This window comes from Panicum hallii, chromosome 3 (assembly GCF_002211085.1).
Source record: "Panicum hallii strain FIL2 chromosome 3, PHallii_v3.1, whole genome shotgun sequence".
Classification (NCBI taxonomy): Eukaryota; Viridiplantae; Streptophyta; class Magnoliopsida; order Poales; family Poaceae; genus Panicum; species Panicum hallii.
Window position 1 is genome coordinate 23,606,486 of NC_038044.1, and position 20,454 is coordinate 23,626,939.

The 20,454-nt window shown below is 43.7% G+C and overlaps 2 protein-coding genes across 4 annotated transcripts; one reads left to right on the top strand and one right to left on the bottom strand.

Moving 5' to 3' along the window:
• Positions 1-1,925: 1,925 nt before the first annotated feature.
• On the top strand, positions 1,926-11,581 carry LOC112884647. Of its 3 annotated transcripts, none has more exons than XM_025950106.1 (16): positions 1,926-2,118; positions 3,236-3,825; positions 4,076-4,322; positions 4,719-5,017; positions 5,186-5,359; positions 5,493-6,263; positions 6,336-6,430; positions 6,527-6,580; positions 6,674-6,762; positions 6,880-6,945; positions 7,109-7,660; positions 8,673-8,747; positions 9,019-9,089; positions 9,173-9,230; positions 10,238-10,439; positions 10,557-11,581. In XM_025950106.1, exons 2-16 carry the CDS (start codon positions 3,428-3,430, stop codon positions 11,195-11,197), a joined length of 3,792 nt encoding a protein of 1,263 aa, XP_025805891.1. In that variant the 5' UTR covers positions 1,926-2,118; positions 3,236-3,427; the 3' UTR covers positions 11,198-11,581. The 3 variants fall into 3 exon arrangements, with proteins under 3 accessions (XP_025805891.1, XP_025805890.1, XP_025805892.1); XM_025950105.1 differs by having other exon boundaries at positions 3,304-3,825; XM_025950107.1 differs by lacking the exon at positions 1,926-2,118 and having other exon boundaries at positions 3,428-3,825; positions 5,529-6,263; positions 10,557-11,197.
• Positions 11,582-13,023: 1,442 nt separating this feature from the next.
• On the bottom strand, positions 13,024-14,528 carry LOC112887488 (transcription factor MYB77-like). The gene has a single exon (XM_025953667.1). It carries the CDS (start codon positions 14,309-14,311, stop codon positions 13,262-13,264), a length of 1,050 nt encoding a protein of 349 aa, XP_025809452.1. The 5' UTR covers positions 14,312-14,528; the 3' UTR covers positions 13,024-13,261.
• Positions 14,529-20,454: the final 5,926 nt, after the last annotated feature.

Consider the following 20,454-nt stretch of genomic DNA (forward strand, 5'->3'; position numbering starts at 1 on the left):
AAATTCACTTTCACGGGAAGTTGAATCCAGGACACAAGGAGTGTACTAGAGCCACCTAATCAAGTCAGCTAGAAGTCCGTTTGCAACAAATTTATAAACACAACATATTTATGTCTACAATATCACATGGTTTATTTGATGAAACAAGTTTGATTTTATATGTATTTGTGCATTTTTATAAATGGAAAAATAGACGTCTTGATTCTTCAACTTTATCTTGAGAGTCAAGTTGGTTCCTCAACTTTTGGATCGGCCAATCTGGTCTCTCAACTTTCCTTTTATCAAACAGTTCTTGTTCTTTTTGCACTGACGTGGCTATGCTAATGTAAGACATAGAGCCACCTGCGCTGTGGCTCTAGTCATGGTCTAGAAACCTCGAGTATCCCCTTGTAATATGGGGCTAAAAATGAAGGTCCAGTCCACAAACTAGGATACCAATCCATAGCAAAAGACATTTGCTTCCGATTTAGAGCTCCAGCAGACGCACGCCATCCACCTCCTCACCTCGCGACGGCGTATCGTGAGTTCTTGAAAGCATCTGGTGTTACCGCTGCCTTAGTTGCCCGCTAGAGCCCTCATCGGTTGTTTCATGCTGCAGCTCTCCTTGATTGTGTGCTTGCAGCGCTGGTGCGATGCACGCCGCCAGCCAGCAGCGACAGGCGCCCTCCCATTCTAGTTTATATTCAATTATCGATTGGAATATTGGATACAAAGTCGAATCCTATTTTGTAATGAAATTTGAGACCTAAACTTGCAACTAGGACTTCAGCATCTTATTTCTCTCGTGTTCCTGTCATACAACTGAATAAAATGGGTGAATCTCTTCCTGACCCTCCACCTTCAGCTTCAGAACAGCAGAACATTTTAATGCTGATTAGTTGATCTTTTCTTAAATAACACTATTAGACATGTAATTTCAAGCATCTTCTCAATTTGAACCCTTTACTGTACTTTTGTACCTTTTATACGTATGACATGTATAGGGCTGATTTTGCCACTAAATTTTGGTCCTAGTATTGACCAATTCCTAGGTCCGCCACTAACATGAGACAATATAAAGTCACTTTTGCCATTGGCTTCTTTTTCCCATACTCAATTTCTATTATTGTCATCGTTACTAATCAATAATAGGACATAACAGATCTACTGTTATGTCTCTTGGCTTGCTATCTCTCGTATGCGTTAAAGTACCCTTTCGTGTTTAATTTGATCTATATCATATAAGAACAACATGCATATATTTTCTCAACTTTCCGCAGCACTGCTCAACATGCAAACTGAGGAGGGGAAGAAATAGTCAAGGGTAAAGTGGACTTTTCGCATTAGTCTCATGCTACCACGGAGCACCACATTAGTGTAAGGATGAATTCGATCTAGAAATAAAAGTTGAGGGACTAAATTGGTCTTTCTAAAAATTCATGAACGAACTTGAACCTCGGAGTAAAGTTGAAAAATCAAAACACCCATTTTACCTTTATAAATTCAATCAAAACTAGAGAAATTAATCTTAGGAAAAAGAGCAACAAGGAACAAATGTAGTTTTACTTTTTAGCGAGTCTCTAAAGCGCATTTGTCAAGCTTTGGTCGGTCAGTGCTCGAGCGCGCATGTCGCTGATTTTCAATTGGTAGCAAAGGCGAAGGCGAAGGCGCAGGGAGTGTGCTAGGCGAGGTTTCATGTCTAGCTTTGTCTCCATATCATACCTGCATAGCGGGAGACAAAAATCTTTTTTGGCTGTAATGCTGCGAATGGTTTGTTCTACACACAAATTCAGATAAAAGTGGAGCACGGAAGAACATCAGAATTTCAGCAACAAGAAGAAAATTCTAACAGATCACCTGCTCCGCCTCTTCTCGCACTGCCACCTGGGCCCGGTCCCACCTGTCATCCGCACATACCCGCCGCCCTTTTAACCGTCTCTTCTCCCGTCTCTCCGTTTAGACCGACGGCGACCCCACCTTCCCCCTTCTCTCTCTACGCTCCTTCCTCCGCCTTCGCCGAGGCTTTCTCTCTCCTCTCCGTTCTCCGGCTCGAGGAGCTCCTCCTCCGGACCTCGCCCAGCGAAATCGGCCGACCACCCCCGCGTCGCCGGATTGGAGATCCGGATCCCCCCGCGCGCGGTAAGCCCTAATCCCCCACCTTACGCGCAATCAGACTCCGGCGAGCAATCGCGTCGGTTCCGCGTAGCTCCGGCGTCCGCAAGCGGTTCGGGTAGCTCCTGTAGCTCGGGAGGAAGGGCGCTTGTGCGGGGCGCGTGTCCCCGACGTGTGGGGTCCACCTTGGGTGGGCAGTGTCCTTCATCCGCGGCAAGGGTTTGGGGAGCGGGATCCGGGGAGGGGTCGGACGGTCGCTTGCGCGTGGGGCGATGTGGTCCGGGGGTGAGCTAGAGCTACTCCGTGTCGGAAATGGTGACGGATCGTCTTGCTGGGATTGGTGGGATCTCTGCTGAGATCTGGGGCCGTGCGTGAAGCCTTATGGATTGAGCTGGGTGTGCTAGGTTCTGGTGGTGTCAATTTTGGCCTCTTGCTCCGCTTTGCGTGTAGGGTGGGGATTCTCGATTGCTCTGTGCCGCATGGCGGTGTGATAGTTAGCAGTGGGCTGTGATTGGCTAGCGGCTCATCATGGGCTTGTTTCTGTCTTAAATTGAAGTAGAGGAGTTTGAGCTGCTTCATTGGTGTAGTGGAGGACAAGGATTAAGGAGCATGGTGGTTTTGCATTTGTAGCTCCGAGGTCCATGCACTTTGGATGGATCATGGTTGTTTTGCATTGGTAGCTCCGGGATCATGGTAGTTTTGCACTGGTCATCACTAGGTTGATGCCTCAGGTTGATGATTTCACAACTTGCATCGTGCTGATTTCATTCATGGCTGGTCATATTTGTTAAGAGCTATGGAATATAGATGGGTGCATTTAGTAGTTTACTGTTGCATTTATGGAACTAATCTTAATAGAAGTTTAAAACTTAATTACTTTACATATTTATATATAAGCAGCACTGGCATATTAGAATGCATTTAGTTTCTTTTTGCAGATTATGTGAAGGTTCCAGTATTGGAAGAGCATTTTTTTGGCTAGTTTAGTTTATGGACAAAAAGGAATAAGTTAATATGTTAAATCTTATACTTTATATCGAAGGAATAAGAGCATTCTGATACTTTTTTGCTAGGTTAGTAGCCTTACTATTGGGAGAGCTATTTTTCTGTCTAAAAGCTAGCTTTTACTTCTTACTTTGGACAGGCTGTATGCTGTGTGAACTGAGTAGTTGGAATTGTGGAAAGAAATCATTTTGAGGTTTGTTTTCACAGGTACTTCAGAGATTTGAAGATTCTATACTACCTTTAGCTTCATGGTTGCAAGACCAAGTCGCCATCACCTTCTGAATTTGTGTTCAACATGTTAGTGGTTTAAAAATTCCCAGAATTGGGGGCAATGGCATCTGGTACAAAATCTGATTTGGTGTCTGGGAGCCCTGATGGGCATGGATACTTCAATGCACAACGTGGGGCCTATGCAGCTGCTTCATTGGAAAGGTCAGGAAGCTTTCGTGAAGGTGGTGATGGTTACGCAATGTTTCCAGCATCAAGCTCATCAAGGTCAGCCGGAGTGGACTCTGTCAGTCTACTTCAATCACTTGCTGTGGACTTAAGAACTGTAACTGTGGATCACAAGACATCTCGGTTAGATCTTAAGAAATCAATAAGTTCCATTTTTGGAACCAGCACAGAAGATTCGACATCAATTTCATCTCTTGGAAGAAATCTACCAAATTCTATTGAAGAGATCAGACGCATGAGGAGTAATCTTAACGATATCTCAAATAAGGCCAGGTATTATTTCACTAATCACTTTGTTATCTTGAGATGAACTTATCAGATAAAAGGGGCTAGCAGATACTTGTACATAATCTCCATTTTTACAAAGAAACACATCATCAACATAAGACTTTGTAGCCATGCTGTTTTTTACCTTCTGGGGGTAGTCGTGTGTGGAATTTTCCTAGTGCTTAGGGATTTATATATGGGTAACTTTGTGTTCCTGTCCTGTCCAAGAATTGTTCATTTTGGAGTATTTTTTCAGGGAAAGATCTAGAGCTTTTGGTGGTGCTGTAACGAAGCTTGATAAACTTTGTCCCAATATTGTACGAAAACGTTCTCGAGGAGATGGTTCATCAAATGAACGAGTGTTATCATCTGGAGGAGCCATTCCTAAAAATGTTCCTCAAAGCCATTTAAATGCAGATGATATGGAAGTTGGACTTCAGAGAGGAGAAGAGAGGACAAAGAATGCAGGGCAAAACAGGAGAATACGTACATCCATAGTTGAGGTTATGCCTTGTATCTACAAATATTATTTTTAGTTGTTTGTTTTGCTTTTATCCTTATAAAAAGATTTTAGTAGTTGGTTGCAATAATGTTGGCAAAATAATGCAATAAGGATTCAGGTTTGGGATAAGCAGAGAATGAGCTGCCTGCTTTGAACTCATTTATATGTGTGAAATTCCTTGCGCATTAACATAGGCCTTGGATGCATTTGTGTTTTTTGTGTGGCTTAGTTGTTTACTTTTAGCATGCTAAATGTATTCTATTGCCATTATTAGCTTCCATCTGATGATACTTCCTGCACATAGAGATGAGATCATGTCGTTGGGTGCCTAATTTAGCCTACTATGGATTTTTGTACTGTTTGTAATTTTTTTCCTGATGGTCATCTGATTTGTTAGATGGATGCAAGGACAGCTGGTCAATCAAGGGGGCCTGGGCCTGTTGATAGAATCTCAGACCCTGGCAAAGCCACCAATGGCAGTTCTGCAGTCTCGGAAGAAAAAATCAGAGGTTTGGCAACTAGTATTGATGGTTGGGAGAAGCCAAAGATGAAGAAAAAGCGATCTGCCATTAAGGCAGACATGTCATTGGCTGGTGTTTCGAGGAGTGCTGATGTAGACCGGGAGTCGAAACAAGGCATGCAACACAAGTTTAGTAGTGATGGTAGGGCGAGAATGGCAAGTTCCCCTAGTTTCAGGTCAGAAATTTAACCACCTTAGGCTTGGAGTTGTTCATCTCTAGTTCTCTATCGATTTTGAAATGCTATCCCTTTGTGCTTCTTTTAAGGGGCAACTTAACTTTTGTTGCATGAACATAATTGGGAGTATGTTAATATTTTTCTCTCTGAATATTCTGTAATGTACAGGTCTGGAACTGTTGCATATGGCACAAGTAAAGCAGATTTGCTTTCTGCACAAAATGGTCTTGTTGGACGACCCTTAAATAGGAGTGACCAAGACAGTGGCTTCCATCCTACTAACAAAAGGGAGCGTCAAGTTGTTTTAGATAAAGAAATGCCCAATCCAAGAACCATTAACAAGTAAGATATGCTTCTTTACCTGTTCCACTCTGTGCTCCTCTACTCCATTATTTACCACATTAAACTAGGTAGTTATCTTCTACTGCGCATTGAGGCTTAATCAGTTCTGATTAGCATTCCACCACCAACCCAGCTCACACACCCGGACACACACACATCGATTTTTCAGGCCTAATGAGGATGATAGTGGAGGTAACATCACATCATTACCGAAGGTGAATGGGTCTGCCAGGGGACCCCGATCAAATTCAGGTTCATTATTGAAGTCATCTCCAAACATCCATCGATTACAAGCTAGTTCTGATGATTGGGAACATCCTTCTGGTACAAATAAGTTGATTTCTGCTGGTGGATCTGGCAATCCTAAACGTACGAAATCTACGCATTCATTATCTCCTCCCACCCAGTGGGGTGGGCAGAGGCCTCAGAAGATATCCCGTTCAGCAAGGAAGTCAAATTTGGTCCCTATTATCACCACTGATGGTGCACTGGTACCAGGTTCGCTAGATAGTCCTGTCAATGAAGATTCTGCAGGGCTGCCAAGGCGTGCATCTGTAAATGGTCTTCAACAAACAAAACGGGGAGATCATGGTCTCTCAACTGGATCTGAAGGTGATGAGCCTGTAGTTGCTGAAAAAAAGTTAAGGGACAAAAGCAAAAGGGCTGGTGAACTGGATGATGGGCATGGCTCTGGTTTTCAGAAAATTGCTATGCTTGGGCATCCTTCCAAAAGGAATAAGTTGTCAGCTGATGAGGATATTGGAGATGCTGCAAGGAGACAAGGAAGAGTTGGACGGGGTTTTACTCCGACCAGGCCTGGCACTCCTGTATCAATTGATAAGCTTGAAAATGCTCCGACTACAAAACAAAGAAGTGCGAGAACAGTCTCAGAGAGAAATGAGAGGTGATTTCTTCCTCAGCTAAAAATCAGTTGTATTTTGCTCATCAATATTCTAACTCTGAATTTTCCACGTAGTAAATCTGGAAGACCAATGATGAAGAAGATGTCTGACCGCAAAGGCAATGCACGGCCTAGGCATACCAATAGCAGTCTGCAATCAGACTCTCCAGGTACATGCTCAGCTTCTCTTGTTAATGACTATAGCGTTTTATGCATTACAACAATTTCTGTTGGACACCCTTGAACTTACCGTGTTCACTTTTCAGTGCAATCAGAAGATGACCATGAGGAACTTCTTGCTGCGGCAAATGCTGCCCTAAGTATTGACTTTACCTTCACATTCTGTTCTTTTTTAAACTTCCTCCTTTTGGAAACCATTGAATATTTGAATGATATTTTTTTTCTTGCTGCAGGATCTGCTTGTTCAAGTCCATTCTGGCGGCAGGTTGAACCTTTCTTCGCCTTTTTAACTGCAGAAGATGTGGCCTATCCTAGTCAACAGGTAAAATGGGGTGATTTTCTGTTGTGTCAAAGACTTGGCCTACCTTAGTCAACGTGTCAAAGACATTTTATTCTTCAGTACATTAATTTATTGTTTCTTGATTACTTTGTTGGTTAGATACATTTGCCAGATGATTCCACCTCTAGCAGGTCAATAGAAGGAGATGAAGGCCAAAAGTATAAGGTACTTTATGTTTTTCGTAACTCTGTTCACTGCAGTACCAGTACTAGCAAATTGGCTTAGTGGCGATGTATTTCTGGGTAGTTATTGTATACGCAAATAGTAGGATTCATTTTATAACTTGATTTGAATGAAGTCCTATGCTTAAGGTTTTCCCCCTATACAGGGTGGTCTGGAGTACATTTCACAGCCATCAACTCCAGCTGCAAGTAATAAAGATGATCACACTGCCCTTCCAAATGGTTTTGGCTTGAACCAATCGGATAATGGCATAGGGGTTTCATGGGAGTCAAGCTGCATTGAACCGATCCTGGATCAACTTGTCCATGGGATTGGGGTACGAGGAGGGTCTTCGGTTGGCCAAAGACTTATTCAAGCTTTGATCGATGAAGATAAGATTGAAAGTATTACCAACAATGCTTACATAAGTGAGGGATATCCATTTGATACACATGAAATTCATTTTGATGAAGGGGGATGGAAGTCCCATGCACATAATTATAAGTTAGAACCTTTAATGAATTTCGAAGCTTCAGTGAGGGCCCCAAATGGTCTGATGATGGATTCTGACTGGAAATATAATGATGGGCTGTCACATAAAAGCAGTAATGTCATGGATAAAACCAAGGTGTGGCCTGAGTTCCAGTACAGTGAGATGTGCTTCAGTGATAGGATTATCATCGAGCTGAGTGAAGTCGGTGTATCTATTGAACCTGTGGTAGGTTTTTTCCCCTCTATAATCATAAAGTTTCTATTATTTGTCTTAGTTATTTTGATATATTTTTGCATTATTTTAGTTTCTGTGTTTATTGTTTTTATTCACTAATATGCATATTACACTCGTGACGGTGTTACTTTTATGAGGATTGGCCTTAGAGATGATATTGTTATGTAAGAAACATCAGGTACAGAAGAGCGCATCGGTGAACATATGCACACACACAATCATATCCCTCGGATTGAATCTGGGTGCCCAAGTTGGTGATGGGAATTATCTCATCCCTCTTGGAGAGATGATATCGAGTTTGTGCATATGTGCACCAATATAGTTTTGTGCCCCTGATGCTTTTTCATTCTTATGATACATAAAAAATTATTTGACCTTGAGTTTTCTTCAGTGTCTTCCTGTTAACATCTGCATGGATCATGTTCGAAACTGCTATGAACTCCTTCCGGTTGTTTCCTTTTTAGATTCATCTCGCTTTGATATTTGTTTTGGTGACTTGTTTCCTTATATGGTAGCAAAACCTTTATTTCCCTTATTGCTAGAATGTTTGGAATGAAAAGATCATGTGGATCTATTTAAGCAGATCAGATGCGCTCATGCGCCTGCAAGTATATCAATATTTGATAGCATTATAATATGAATGTTGGATTAGTTAGAAGTGCTAGGCAAGCATATCCATATAAATGCTGTTCTATTCGTTTGAAAAGTAATTGTATGCTGAACTATTTGGCCAGAATAAGAAAAACTTGCTATCTTATTGTGGCTCTTATCCTAGTTTACTGTGATGGATCTTGAAAAGGCTTCAGGGTATATGCTAATGTTCTATAGCTTCTTACTTGAAGCATTTTAGTCTTAGTAATATTGTTATTTTGATTCAGTTCGTAACATCCCTTGTTTTATCAATTGATTTGAATCCCCATTTTTTTAAAAATCTTGATTTACTCAAATAGCATAGCAATTAGCAAATCATTTCTAGTGTTTTGACTTCTTGTTTCCATTTCAGCCTGATCTTGCACAGAGTGAGGATGAGGATATTGATACTGAAATCTGTAAATTGGAAGGCCAACTTCATAAAGAGGTATTTATAACTTACTAAGCGCATGCATGCGTCATATTTCTTGATGATCCATTCTATTGTTTTTAATATCTTTGTGTTCGAGAAAAAAAAATTATTTTTAATATCTTGAACCCATGTCTACAATATTGCATATCATCTTTAACTGCTATACTTTTACTGATGTGGTGAATTTCATTTCTTGATCAACTTGTTTTACTATCTTGGATGTCTTTGACCCATGTCTATATTATTACATACCCATCATTAATTGTAGTACTTTCTGATGTCATAGGTTATGGAGAAGAAAAACTTGCTATTGAAACTGGATGGTATTGTTAGAACTGCAAAAGAGTCTCAGCAGAGGTATTGTCAGACCATTTGCACCTCTTACAGAAACAAATTCTCATGTCGCAAACTCTTATGGATACTTGACGCATTATTAACAGGGAATTCTCACGGCGTGCTATGGAAAGACTTCTGCTGAGAGCATACGAGAAATATATGGTAACTCCCACAAATCTCCCAGATGTAGCTATTTCTCATTTTAGATGCGCTACTATGTACTTTCCTAATTGCCAATTTGGTTCTGCATCAACCTAATTTTGTTTCTTTTTAAGTTTACTGGAACTGTTTGATCTATAAATCCATTGTTTTTATTTTCTGAAACTGTTTGCTCTATGAATCCATTGCCTTTATCACCATCCTTTTTCTTAAAAAGTATCTCGGTGCATTATTTGTAAATACGTTTTTCACTTGCAGGGCATATAAAATTTTGTTGATGTTTTCAAAAGTTGTGTATCTTGCATTTTTTTTGATACAATGAGAATCGACTGAAATGCATTTTTTATGGCAAAAAAGGTGCATATACTCAAATGTATTTTTTATGGCAAAAAAGGTAAATATGTTATTGCCAACAGTTCTTCAATATTGTAAGTGTGCTGCTGGTATCTTTATGTCTATTAAGTTCTTGTGTTATTTTCAAAAGTATTTCAGCCTTCTTGGCTTGGCCTAACACAAATTTACTTCTATGGTTTATTTGGCATCCACAAATGTCAATTACTATGTTGTGAGTGTAGTGGGATTTTCACTTTTCCTTTCCTGACCTGTTTCTGCAATTTACATCAGTATTTGTTCTTTCCATGCGCATCTAGGGCTAGGGCTTTCACTTGGTTCCCTGTTGTTCTTCCCAACTACTGGGACTGAGACAGCTTTAGTAGTGTGCCACTTGTGTAGTTTTAGTTATTTGAGGTGGGTAACATTCAGCAGCATTTGAGCTTGGGCATTGTGTCATTATATGGAACTCCATTTGAGTCTGACAATGTTCAAGTTTCACATAATTACATAAGAACTAGGAAGTGGCATACGCTTGTGCTGAATACATGATAAAGAAAAATGCAAGATCAGCTTTTTGAGACATTTGTTGGCTCTGAGCCGCCTTGCTTGCTTTGTGGATTATGAGGTTCAATAGTTTAACATACTTAAGTGATTATCTGTTTACTGCCAATCTCCAGGCTTTCTGTGGTCCAAATGTTTCAAGCAGCAAAAACGTTAATAGAGCTGGCAGACATGCTGCTGTAAGTTTTGTCAAACGAGCACTAGCACGATGCCGAAACTATGAGGAGGTGGGGATAAGTTGCTTTGATGACCCCACTTTCAAGGATATGTTTTTATCAGCAACGTCTCATAGAAGCAGCCTGGATGCTGCCTCACAAGGTATTGCAGTCACCATAATAATTATTTGTTTTGTTTCTGTAGCAGTTCTTGTTTTGCCTTGTTTTCTGTCTCACATGGCCTGACCATCAGGGATCTGATTTATTATCTTGTTTGCAGATAATAATACAACAGTGAAATCAGTTCATAGGGCCAGTGCATCAGATGCTTCGCGGGCAAGCAGTCACCTAACAGATCTGTCGTTTGTGAAGGAGGATCCCTGGACAAACAATGTAAAACAAAGGGAACTGTTGCTCGATGAGGTTGTAGGTAGCATAACAGGAGGAACTTTGAAAACCTCGGGGCTTGGTACTTCCCTTGTCAGCAATACAAAAGGAAAGAGAAGCGAGAGAGACAGGGAAGGGAAGGGGCACAACCGAGAAGGTGCTAGGTCTGGCCGTCCACCATCATCAAATGCCAAAGGTGAAAGGAAGAATAAAACAAAGCCCAAACAGAAGACAGCCAACATCTCCGCCCCATCAAACAGTACTCCTAGGGATCCACAGGTTCCAGCCAAAATAACGCCTTCAGGCAATGGCAAGGACAGCACAGCAGCTCCTGCTGCTGCTAGACGTGATGATCCAGCAAATACTGCAAATGATGCCGAAATACCAGACTTGTCTAACCTCGAGCTGCCGGGAATGGATGTTGACTTTGGCGGCTGGTTAAATATGGACGATGACGATGGACTCCAGGATCTCGATCTGATGGGCCTCGAGATCCCCATGGATGACATCAACGAAATAAATCTCATGATATAGCCGTACATTTCCATCTCAACGGGGCCCAATAGAAAAGCTCCCTATAGTGCACAGGTAACAGGTGATTTTCTCACGGTAGCCACCACCCCAGCAGGTTTAACACCAGGCCGGCTAGGCTTCACGTAGTTTTGATAAAGTTTATAGAGACCTCTTCACAATCCTCAACCACATTTTCTCCTTTTTGTACCATCGTGTAATTCGCCTCCCTACCTTGTACCCAATGTTCTTCTGTCGTGTAGACGTGTACATATCTATTTTGGTGCTGTACAAGGTTGGGAGGCTAGTTGCTTCATTTATCCAGGTGTACCCCAAAGGTTGTATATATCAGTATAATATCACCATCCTAGTGCTGAAATAAAGCGCGTCAGTTATAGCTTTTGCTCACGTCGTTCCTCTGCTGGCATTCTTGTTTGTTGCTGCTTCCCGTAACGGCTGGTGCACACCGTATTTGCTATTTGTTGTGACTGTGACACTGAGACCGTATCTTATTGTGTTGCCTTATCGATCATCTGTATGTATTTCGTTAAATGTTCTTCTGAACTGCAGAGCAATGTATACTCCCTCTAACCACAAATACATGTCATTTATTGTGCCCCTTTATTGTATTGACTTGGTCTACAGGATGGAACTATGATGAGCAATTTCTATGAAATTATGATACACGAAATTGCAGTGATTATATTCTATGAAAGTATTTCCATGATGAATTTACTAATACGATGTTTTATCACGAGTATATAATTCTTTACATACTAATGATAAAAGCTGGAAAGGTTTAACCGAAAATAAAAATAAAATGACTTGTATTATTGTTAGAGGAAGTAGTATACAAGTTTTTTTGAAGAGCAAGGAAATTCTGTTTTCTGAGGGAAGAGTAAGCAGAAAAAGCATCTGAGAGTTGGGATCTGGAGCGCTTATTCGCTCCATCTATTTTTCATCTATTTTGTACAAATCGAGTGACTATATTATGAAATTATTTTGTAAACTCAGGCTAAAATGAACTAGAAGCTAGATGAAATTAATTTTTTTAGCTTCATCGGCTTTGTGTTTTACTGTGAAGTCGTTTTGAGTGACAGTTATTGTCATCAAATTGCAGAAACTGAAAATACATGTTCCGTTGAGATTTTGAAATGAGGGCAGCTGCCAATTACCCGGCTCGGCCATCAAGATGTACACCACCATATTGAGTTGGCAAAAGGAAAAAAAAAACGCGCACTATAGCCTATTCATGTGTTCAATGCAGTAAAAATATGTTCATCTGACAGTTCTAAATATAGATGGCGCTGCCTTAATTCTGAAAATAAACACCAGTTATACTGCGCTTTTCCATGTAATCTTACGGAGGATTCCGATCCATGAGTGAGCACACCTAGGCTATATTGAGGAGTTACTGCTACTATTTACTATAGCAAGCAGCAAAGCTACCCAAAGCTGTAACGGTCGTAGTAGCAGTAGTGCAGCTGTTACTCCGTCGGGGAGGCGGAACTACTGAAAAACTGCTGCTGGAAACGGCGACCACCACAAGCCAGCGTACGTGCGCTGCCACGGCCACGTACAGGCGGTTTCGTTCGGCTGGGTAACGCCGCGCCGCGCGCCCGCCACCCAACCCCACTCGCGCCCCAACGCACACGCGCGCACGCACAACACATTCAATGACCCACACATCAAACCCAACCACACCTGAACCGCCCAACTGAACAAACACCTCAACGGCCGCAGCCATCACTGCTCCATCCATCCATCGAGACCCCGATATGATCCACCCACGGATCGAATCAAACGAACGAACGAACTGATTTCCCAAGAAAGAAAATCTATGGAGGTTTTCATCTATCGGACGGATGGTTGCAGTTGTCTCTGTAACTTGCTTGGATTACTGCTGCTAGCAGGAGTAAGTAAAATTTTGTTCCATGGAACTGTTCTAAGATCCTACCTATGATGATGACGATGGACATTGTTCATGCGATGATGAACGAAGAAAACAACAAAGGGGTTAGATGGTGGCGGAACTCGGCCGCCGATCGGTCGCTGCCCGTCCTTTCGTCGTCTGAAGGCGCATGCCGATCAGTCCTGGCCGTCGGCGGCGCCGGCGCTGGCCCTGCCCGCCGGCGACGCGACGAGCGAGCAGGCCACGCTCGCCCCCTGCAGTTGCCGCTGCACCTCCTCGCAGATCATCTGCCGCATCACAGGCAGCAGCCACGGGCAGTCCTGCTCCAGCTTCGCCCGCGTCTTCGCAGCTCCATCCACGCTCGACACCGCCGCCGCCGCAGCGCCGCGCAGTTCCGGGTTCTCGGAGACAGTCCCGCCGCCGCCGCCTGGCAGGCTGAGGGTGAGCGACGTGACCGGTTCGGCGGCCGGGGTCGGTAGCTGAGGCTTCGTGTGCTCCGGCTGCTTCACTGCACAAAGAGAAGGATGCGTGTGGCCGGCGCCGGCACCGGCGCCGACACCGAGGCAAGGCCGCTTCTTGGGCGGCGCCATCAGCACGGAGTCCTCGCTGCTTCCGTCCTCATCGTCCTCGTCTTCCTCCTCCTCGTCGCCGTCGTCCTCCCGCTTGAGATCCAGGGGCTGGAACGGGACGACGGAGGCCGGCGCCGGCGCCGGCGACGACTCCTTGGGGTCCGCCAGCAGATGCCGGAGCGGGACGGGAGGAGGACCCGCCGCGAGCGGCCGCAGCGGCAGCGCGCCACCGTTGGCCGCGGCGGCGGCGGCCCTGCGGTGGCGGCGCAGCGTGGAGTTCCAGTGGTTCTTGACGGAGTTGTCGGTGCGGCCGTGCAGCATCCGCGCGATGGTGGCCCACTTGTTGCCGTACTGCGCGTGCGCGGCGACGATGAGGGCGTCCTCCTCCGGCGTGAAGGCGCGGCGCTCCACGCCGGGGCTGAGCTGGTTGCACCACCGCAGCCGGCACGACTTGCCCGATCGGCCCGGTATCTCCGCGCTGATGACGCTCCAGTTCCGCGGGCCGTGCCGCGTCACGGCGCGCCGAAGCAGGTCGTCCTCCTCGGGCGTCCACGACCCCTTCACCCTCGCCGCCCCTCCTAACCCTCCTCCTCTGGACCCCTCCGGCGCGCCGCCGCCATCCGCTCCCCCCGCCGCGCCGCCCGGCAGCACCACCATTCACTCGATCGGTCGCCGCTCTCCCTCGCCGCCGGCCGGGGGTGGGGCTGCGCGCGTATATAAGGGCGGAGGACGTGGGGGGTAGGGTGTGGTTGGAGCCGAACGAAGCCGAGGCTCTCGTTTCCTCCCTCCCCGAGGAGTTGGTTCGCCGTTCGTGTGACGGGAGGGAGGTTAGGTGGACGGGCGGGCGGTTTCGGGCGCGGCCGTTTGCGGTGGGTTTTGGGCGTTTTCGGTGGGGGGGTTTTGGCGTCGTGGGGGGCAAAAGGAAGGGGAATGGCGAACCGCCGGGCTGGGCTCTCGGGACAGCGCGCGCCTGCCTGCCCGCACGCGTCACGTCGCGCGGGTTGGGTTGGGTTGGGTGGACGGAGGCGTTGCGCGCCGGCCGGCCGGCCGGCGTGGTGTCGCTGCGGCGGCGGTTCCACCGTCGTTTTGCGCCTTTCCCACCGGCCGCCGTTGACCGCTGAGCGCGTCGGTCGTCTCGCGTGACCGACGCTGCCGTGGGGAGGAGGAGCTACGGTCGTTGCGAGTCAGACGATTGTTCCAATGTCCGTGTGTGCCAAAAGGTAAAAGAAAAGCAAAAAAGATGTTCGTGTCGTCGTTGTGTGATTCATTCGATCATTCAGTTGGGCTCCTAGCTGGTTCTTCTGCTCGGAGGTTAGGAGCGAGAGACCTGCGGCAAGCGCGCCCAAAAAATACGTGGGGGGTTGGTACACCGCGCGATCGAACTGATCCCTAATCCGATCAGAACCGGGCTAGCTCAGGGTTAGTTCTTGATCGAAAGATGATTGGCCAAACGGCTCATTACGATTTTTGTTGCCGTATTATTTTTGTTGTAAGCGCTACCTTACATTACATCTCAACTAATAAAATCGAGTACCATTGATAGATTTAGGACATGATATAGAAGAAGTAGCCAAACCGGTGCTTCCATCATCCCAACTAATTAAACAAAAGGAATACTACTTTGGTTAATTTTGATATGCTGATTGTTGTGCCAAAAACCAACAAGGCCAGGTGGTAAAGATTTGCAAATAAACTACTTATCTTAATCTTGATGAAGGAAACATGGCACACAGATTATAGGGAAATGTCTCCCCACGTGCTTGCACTCGTGGCCACAAGCTCTATCTAGACTGTTCATCTCGTTCCGTTAATTTTTTACCTGCCCATACTTATCACGCACACTCAACCGTTGAATTGTGAATGCTATCTAGACTGTTCATCTCGTTCCGTTAATTTTTTACCTGCCCATACTTATCACGCACACTCAACCGTTGAATTGTGAATGGATGGTCGTGATAGACCGTGCAGTAGTCAAAGGGCATGTGAAAAATCCATGTCCACGGATTATATTCCAGAGTGCTATGATCAGTACTCTCTCGTTTCATGTCGTACAATGTTGAAACACAGATCCATGTCCACGGATTATATTCCAGAGTGCTATAAACCGAATGGATGGATGGATGGATGGATCGAGCCGAGCGTGCGGTGAGTAGTCAGTCAATCGGCCATCAGTGACGACCCGGCCGGCCGTCCGCTGGCCTGCTGGTAGCTTGCTTCGCCCTGAAATTAAACCAACCTACGGATACACACACCGGTCACCTATACGGCCATGCCCATGCACGCGATCGACGAACGCCGCCTGCAGTCGTGAGCGGCGGTCGGTCGGGACCTGTGACTGCGTCTGCGGGTGAAACATCAGGAGAGAACTGCCGGGCGGAGCGAGCGAGAGACGGCTCAGCGAACAGCGATGGAACGACGACCGACGGGCGACGGCAGCATGCAGTTGGCGTAACGAACCCCCGGCGATATGATGATGTGTTGGCAAGCAGAGCAGAGCAGAGCACATCGATCGACCTGGCACCAAACCGGCCGGTGGGCATGCGGAAAAGCTAGGCGGACCCCAACATGCCAACCGCAAGCAGAAAGCAGGCTACATGCCAGAGGCAGATCGCTAGAGGTTTCAGGTTCCACCAAAAAGCCACAACTCGAGACAGCACGCAGCCGGCACGCGCGCGCGCGCCGCAGCGGTTGGCTGACGTGCACCGCGGCACACAAGCTAGCTGCACACACGGCGAGGGACGAAGGAAGAGGGTATTCCCAACCCTCCACGTAGGATGGTATCAATAACGTAGGATGGTATCAATAGCATTAACTATATTGGTACATAGAATTTTTAGCTTACTCGCTTCGTCCCACAAAGATTGTTTATTTAGAAAATTTTAGATATATTACTAGTACTGGAAAATGGCTATATTACCACTAATCATGGTTTCTGCCCATAATTAACTTTAGCAGTTATGATTGAAAACTGCATTGTTTATTTGGTTCCCTAGAGCCTTAATAAAGCAAATGTATTGGAACCTGAAATATTGTAACCTGAAAAGTAGCATCTACTTAAGCATTTGATTGGCTCCACGCACTTCTCTGTGCAATTATTTTTTGGTATTTGGTATTATTTTAATTAGATGGACTTTACTACAATATAAAATAATAGTCTTTGTAGGATAAATTTTGAAGGCTAAACGGACAGTCTTTGTGGGACGGAGGGAGTACGTAGCACTATAATAAATGAGAGAGAATAGAGATGGGAAGAAACCGGGTCTCAACGTGACACTATTAAGTTTGCATTGGGAGAAGATAGTATCTTCATGATAGATGGAAAATAAATATGATAGATGGAGAGAAGAGAGAATAAATTTATTAGAACCCACACTAAAAAATTATGGGTTGTAAATAGGGATGGAAGCGGACCGGATACGCATGGAATCGGATTTGGTTAGCACTTTTTACAACATTTAAACTTGAATATGGATACGAATTCGGATATTTTCGAATACGAATGCAAATATACCTTGGATCCGGATTCGAATTCGAATAATTACTCGATATATAAGATAACATTTAGCTATTTTCTTTATTGGTAGTTTTAGAATATAAAATTGTTATATATGTGCAAACTAAAGTATGAAAATATAACAAAGATATCTTATCAAAAATAGATTATTTATCAAAAATATTTTAATAAATAAATATGTAAAAAATAAAAATAAAAATAAAAATAAGAATAAAAATATGTTTTCGATAAATATATAAATATCTTTTATTAATATATAATAAAAATTATAAAATTAATTTCACCAATAGATAGATAAAACAAGAATATTTACGAGTAAACTTAATCTTCTTATAGCTTTATTATTAAAATTAATAACATTGGTTATGGAAAATAAATATGATTTATTAAATAGTTTTACTGAAAAACGGATAGGGATAGTGTCGGATATTGTCGAATACGGATGTGAAATTGGATAGAAAAAATAATGAAAATCGGTTTCGGATGTATCCACTTTAGTACCGCATTAAATTTGAATATGGATCCGGATATCCATATTGATGTTTAAGCGGATACGAATATCGGGATATCCGTATTCACATTTCCATCCTTAATTTTAGAGTGTAGTTTTTAATGAACATATATTTTTTATGTGGTATTATAGATATTATCTATAGACACTATATGTTGGAATTGGGAGAGGGAGGGAGTCGTGTACAAAAGTTCAGGACGGACCCATCAACACAGAAATTAAAGGCCTGATGACGAAACCTGGTGGTGGGAGACGACGGCGGCGGCGGCGGCGGCGAGATCGATGGCATGTCCTTCTTCCCATCCTGGGCCGAGTCGATCCGAGCCTTCTCATGACCACGTACTTAGATGTGGGTCATGGGCCCGGCCCACACATATATGGTATATACTCCCAACAGGCCAGGCCACCGCTTCTCTCAACTCAAACGATCATCAAATGCAACTGCACAATATATATACATATTGTCCGTGTGGTACCCACCTAGCTGTTTAGGCTAAAGATACACACCTAAAGTACCAGCTACAATGGCTACTGTCCTAGAGAGAATTTTAGGCATCGGGTCACACCACGATATGGTACTAAAAGTTTTGTGGGGCCTCAAGCACCGGATCGTTGCATGACCCGGTGCCTATGCAGCGGACATGAGCACCGGTTCGTGCCACGAACCGTGCCTAGTAACACTAGCGGCATTAGTGCCGGGTCGTGGCACCACCCGGCGCTAATGAATGACCATAAGCACCGGGTCATGCCATGATCCGGTACTAATGCCTCCGCCTATAAATACCATACTCTTTTCCTCTCCGAGCTGCTATGAACTCAGCACTATTCATGGCAACTGGGTGAGAGGAGGGGAGGGGAATTTTTGCAAATTTTTTTCTAAAAAGGTTAGATTTTTTTCTTGAACTAGCAATTAATTTTCTTCGGTGCAGTTAGCCTTTGATTTAGTTTATAATTGTTATATACTTGCTAATTAATTTTTGTAGTTTTAGTTTGCAAGTGATTTAGATGTAGTTAGCAATTGGTTTAGTTTATTATTGTTATAATAATTAATTTATTTAGACAATCTAATTAGGTGGTTTTAGTTTATTTAATTTTAGGCTGTAATTATGTTTTTAGAAATGAATTATTTTGACACTCTAATGATGTATATATGGTATGTTTCTCAAAAAATTTCCATATTTTTTCCAACATAGTCTTAGGAATATTAAAATATTTCATGCCTGCACTATAGCCTATTGAGAACTAAAATTCCGTCAACAATGGTTGCAGCACATCTAGAAACTGGAGAACCTCTCCTGGACCCTTCTCGGTAATAGAGAGGACAACAAATCCGTGAACTAGGCATGGACATAATTTTTGTTAAGATCCAACTTTATAAATTATATTATAATGTTGTATCTTCATAAGGATTTTGTTCATAACTCCTTCATTGATTTGGTGTCCTCTGTTCTGTCTAAGAAAGGTTCAGGAGAGGCTCTCCATTTTCTGAATCTGCTGCAGCCAGTGTCGATGGAATCTTTAAATCTCTAGAGTTTTATTGTCAGCTAGAAAGATTTTAATACCCTGAAGGCTATGTTGAAAGAAATACATAAATCTTTTCAGAAAAAACAGTCATATCTGAAAGTCTATTTGTGGAGATACGGTTTGAAAAAAACTGAAAAGTGTTAAAATAATTCTATTGACTTTTATATTCAATTTTTGTTAATGAGTAATTATCGGTTAGATCTTTTAATTAATCATGTTATTGTAATTATTAGAATTTATTCATTTTTGTTCATTTATTTGATCATTGTACTGAAATGGCGTACAAGTAATTTTTAGATTTACTCTTTATTTTTCCAAATGAGTCAGCAATGGATGTACAATGGAGTTTATTAATGGCGTGCACGAATTCATCGATGCGGCTAAGAAACACAAGCATGACGGTTTTTTTCGTTGTCCATTCCGAATCTGTAAGAACGAGAAGGATTACTCGTCAACAAGAATCATTCACAGTCACTTGTTCGAAACGGTTTCATGCCTAACTACAATGTTTGGACCGAGCATGGAGAAAGAGGGATTATGCTGGAGAATGATGAAAAAAAAGATGATTTTATTTCTCACTTTGAGGATGATTACTACGGTGCCTTCTTTGAAGATACTACAATGGGTGAGCCTGAAGAAGATGCTGAAGCACAGGTTGTAGAAGATGATTTTGGTCAGATGCTGCGCGAAGCACAGGAAGTATGCGAAACTGTAAAGGAATCCAAGGATCTGAAGCATATGTTGGAGGACTACAGAACATTGTTGTATCCAGATTGCCTAAAGCTTCTATAGGTACCGGTTCTCATTTTCACCCGGTACCTAAGGGCCGGGGTATAAATGTTCCCGGCCCTTCCTCCCTTCTCTTCCTCCTCCTTCCTTCTTCGCCCAGCCCGATCGACGACCCGGCCGCCACGCTCCCCGCCCTCGCTCATCCTCCACTGCCGGCCTCCCTTATCCTCCGCTGCTGCTCGTCCCTAGCGAGATTCCTATCAGGACGTATCTTATATATATGCTTACAGAAACTTGATTTATATTTTGTATTAATATTAGTTTTGTTATTAATATATGTTTTTTCAGTCCTCCTCCGGATCGAAGAATAGCAAGTCCAAAGGTAAACAACGGCAGACCAAGAAGATGGAGGGAAGGCAGGTCGTCACACAAGTGGACGCAAAGGGCTGCCCATGTGCTCCTGAGGAGGCTAGTAAAAGGTTTACAACCCAGTGTGGGGTTGTTGTTCGGGCACGTGTGCCG

Excerpts from the sequence above, each read along its gene's own strand:
- LOC112887488 (XM_025953667.1), bottom strand. The coding sequence starts at position 14,311 with ATGGTGGTGCTGCCGGGCGGCGCGGCGGGGGGAGCGGATGGCGGCGGC.
- LOC112884647 (XM_025950106.1), top strand. The coding sequence starts at position 3,428 with ATGGCATCTGGTACAAAATCTGATTTGGTGTCTGGGAGCCCTGATGGG. Across the intron at positions 6,264-6,335 it reads GTCTCAGAGAGAAATGAGAG|TAAATCTGGAAGACCAATGA; the intron begins GTGATTTCTTCC and ends TTTTCCACGTAG. Across the intron at positions 6,763-6,879 it reads TGGCCTATCCTAGTCAACAG|ATACATTTGCCAGATGATTC; the intron begins GTAAAATGGGGT and ends TTTGTTGGTTAG.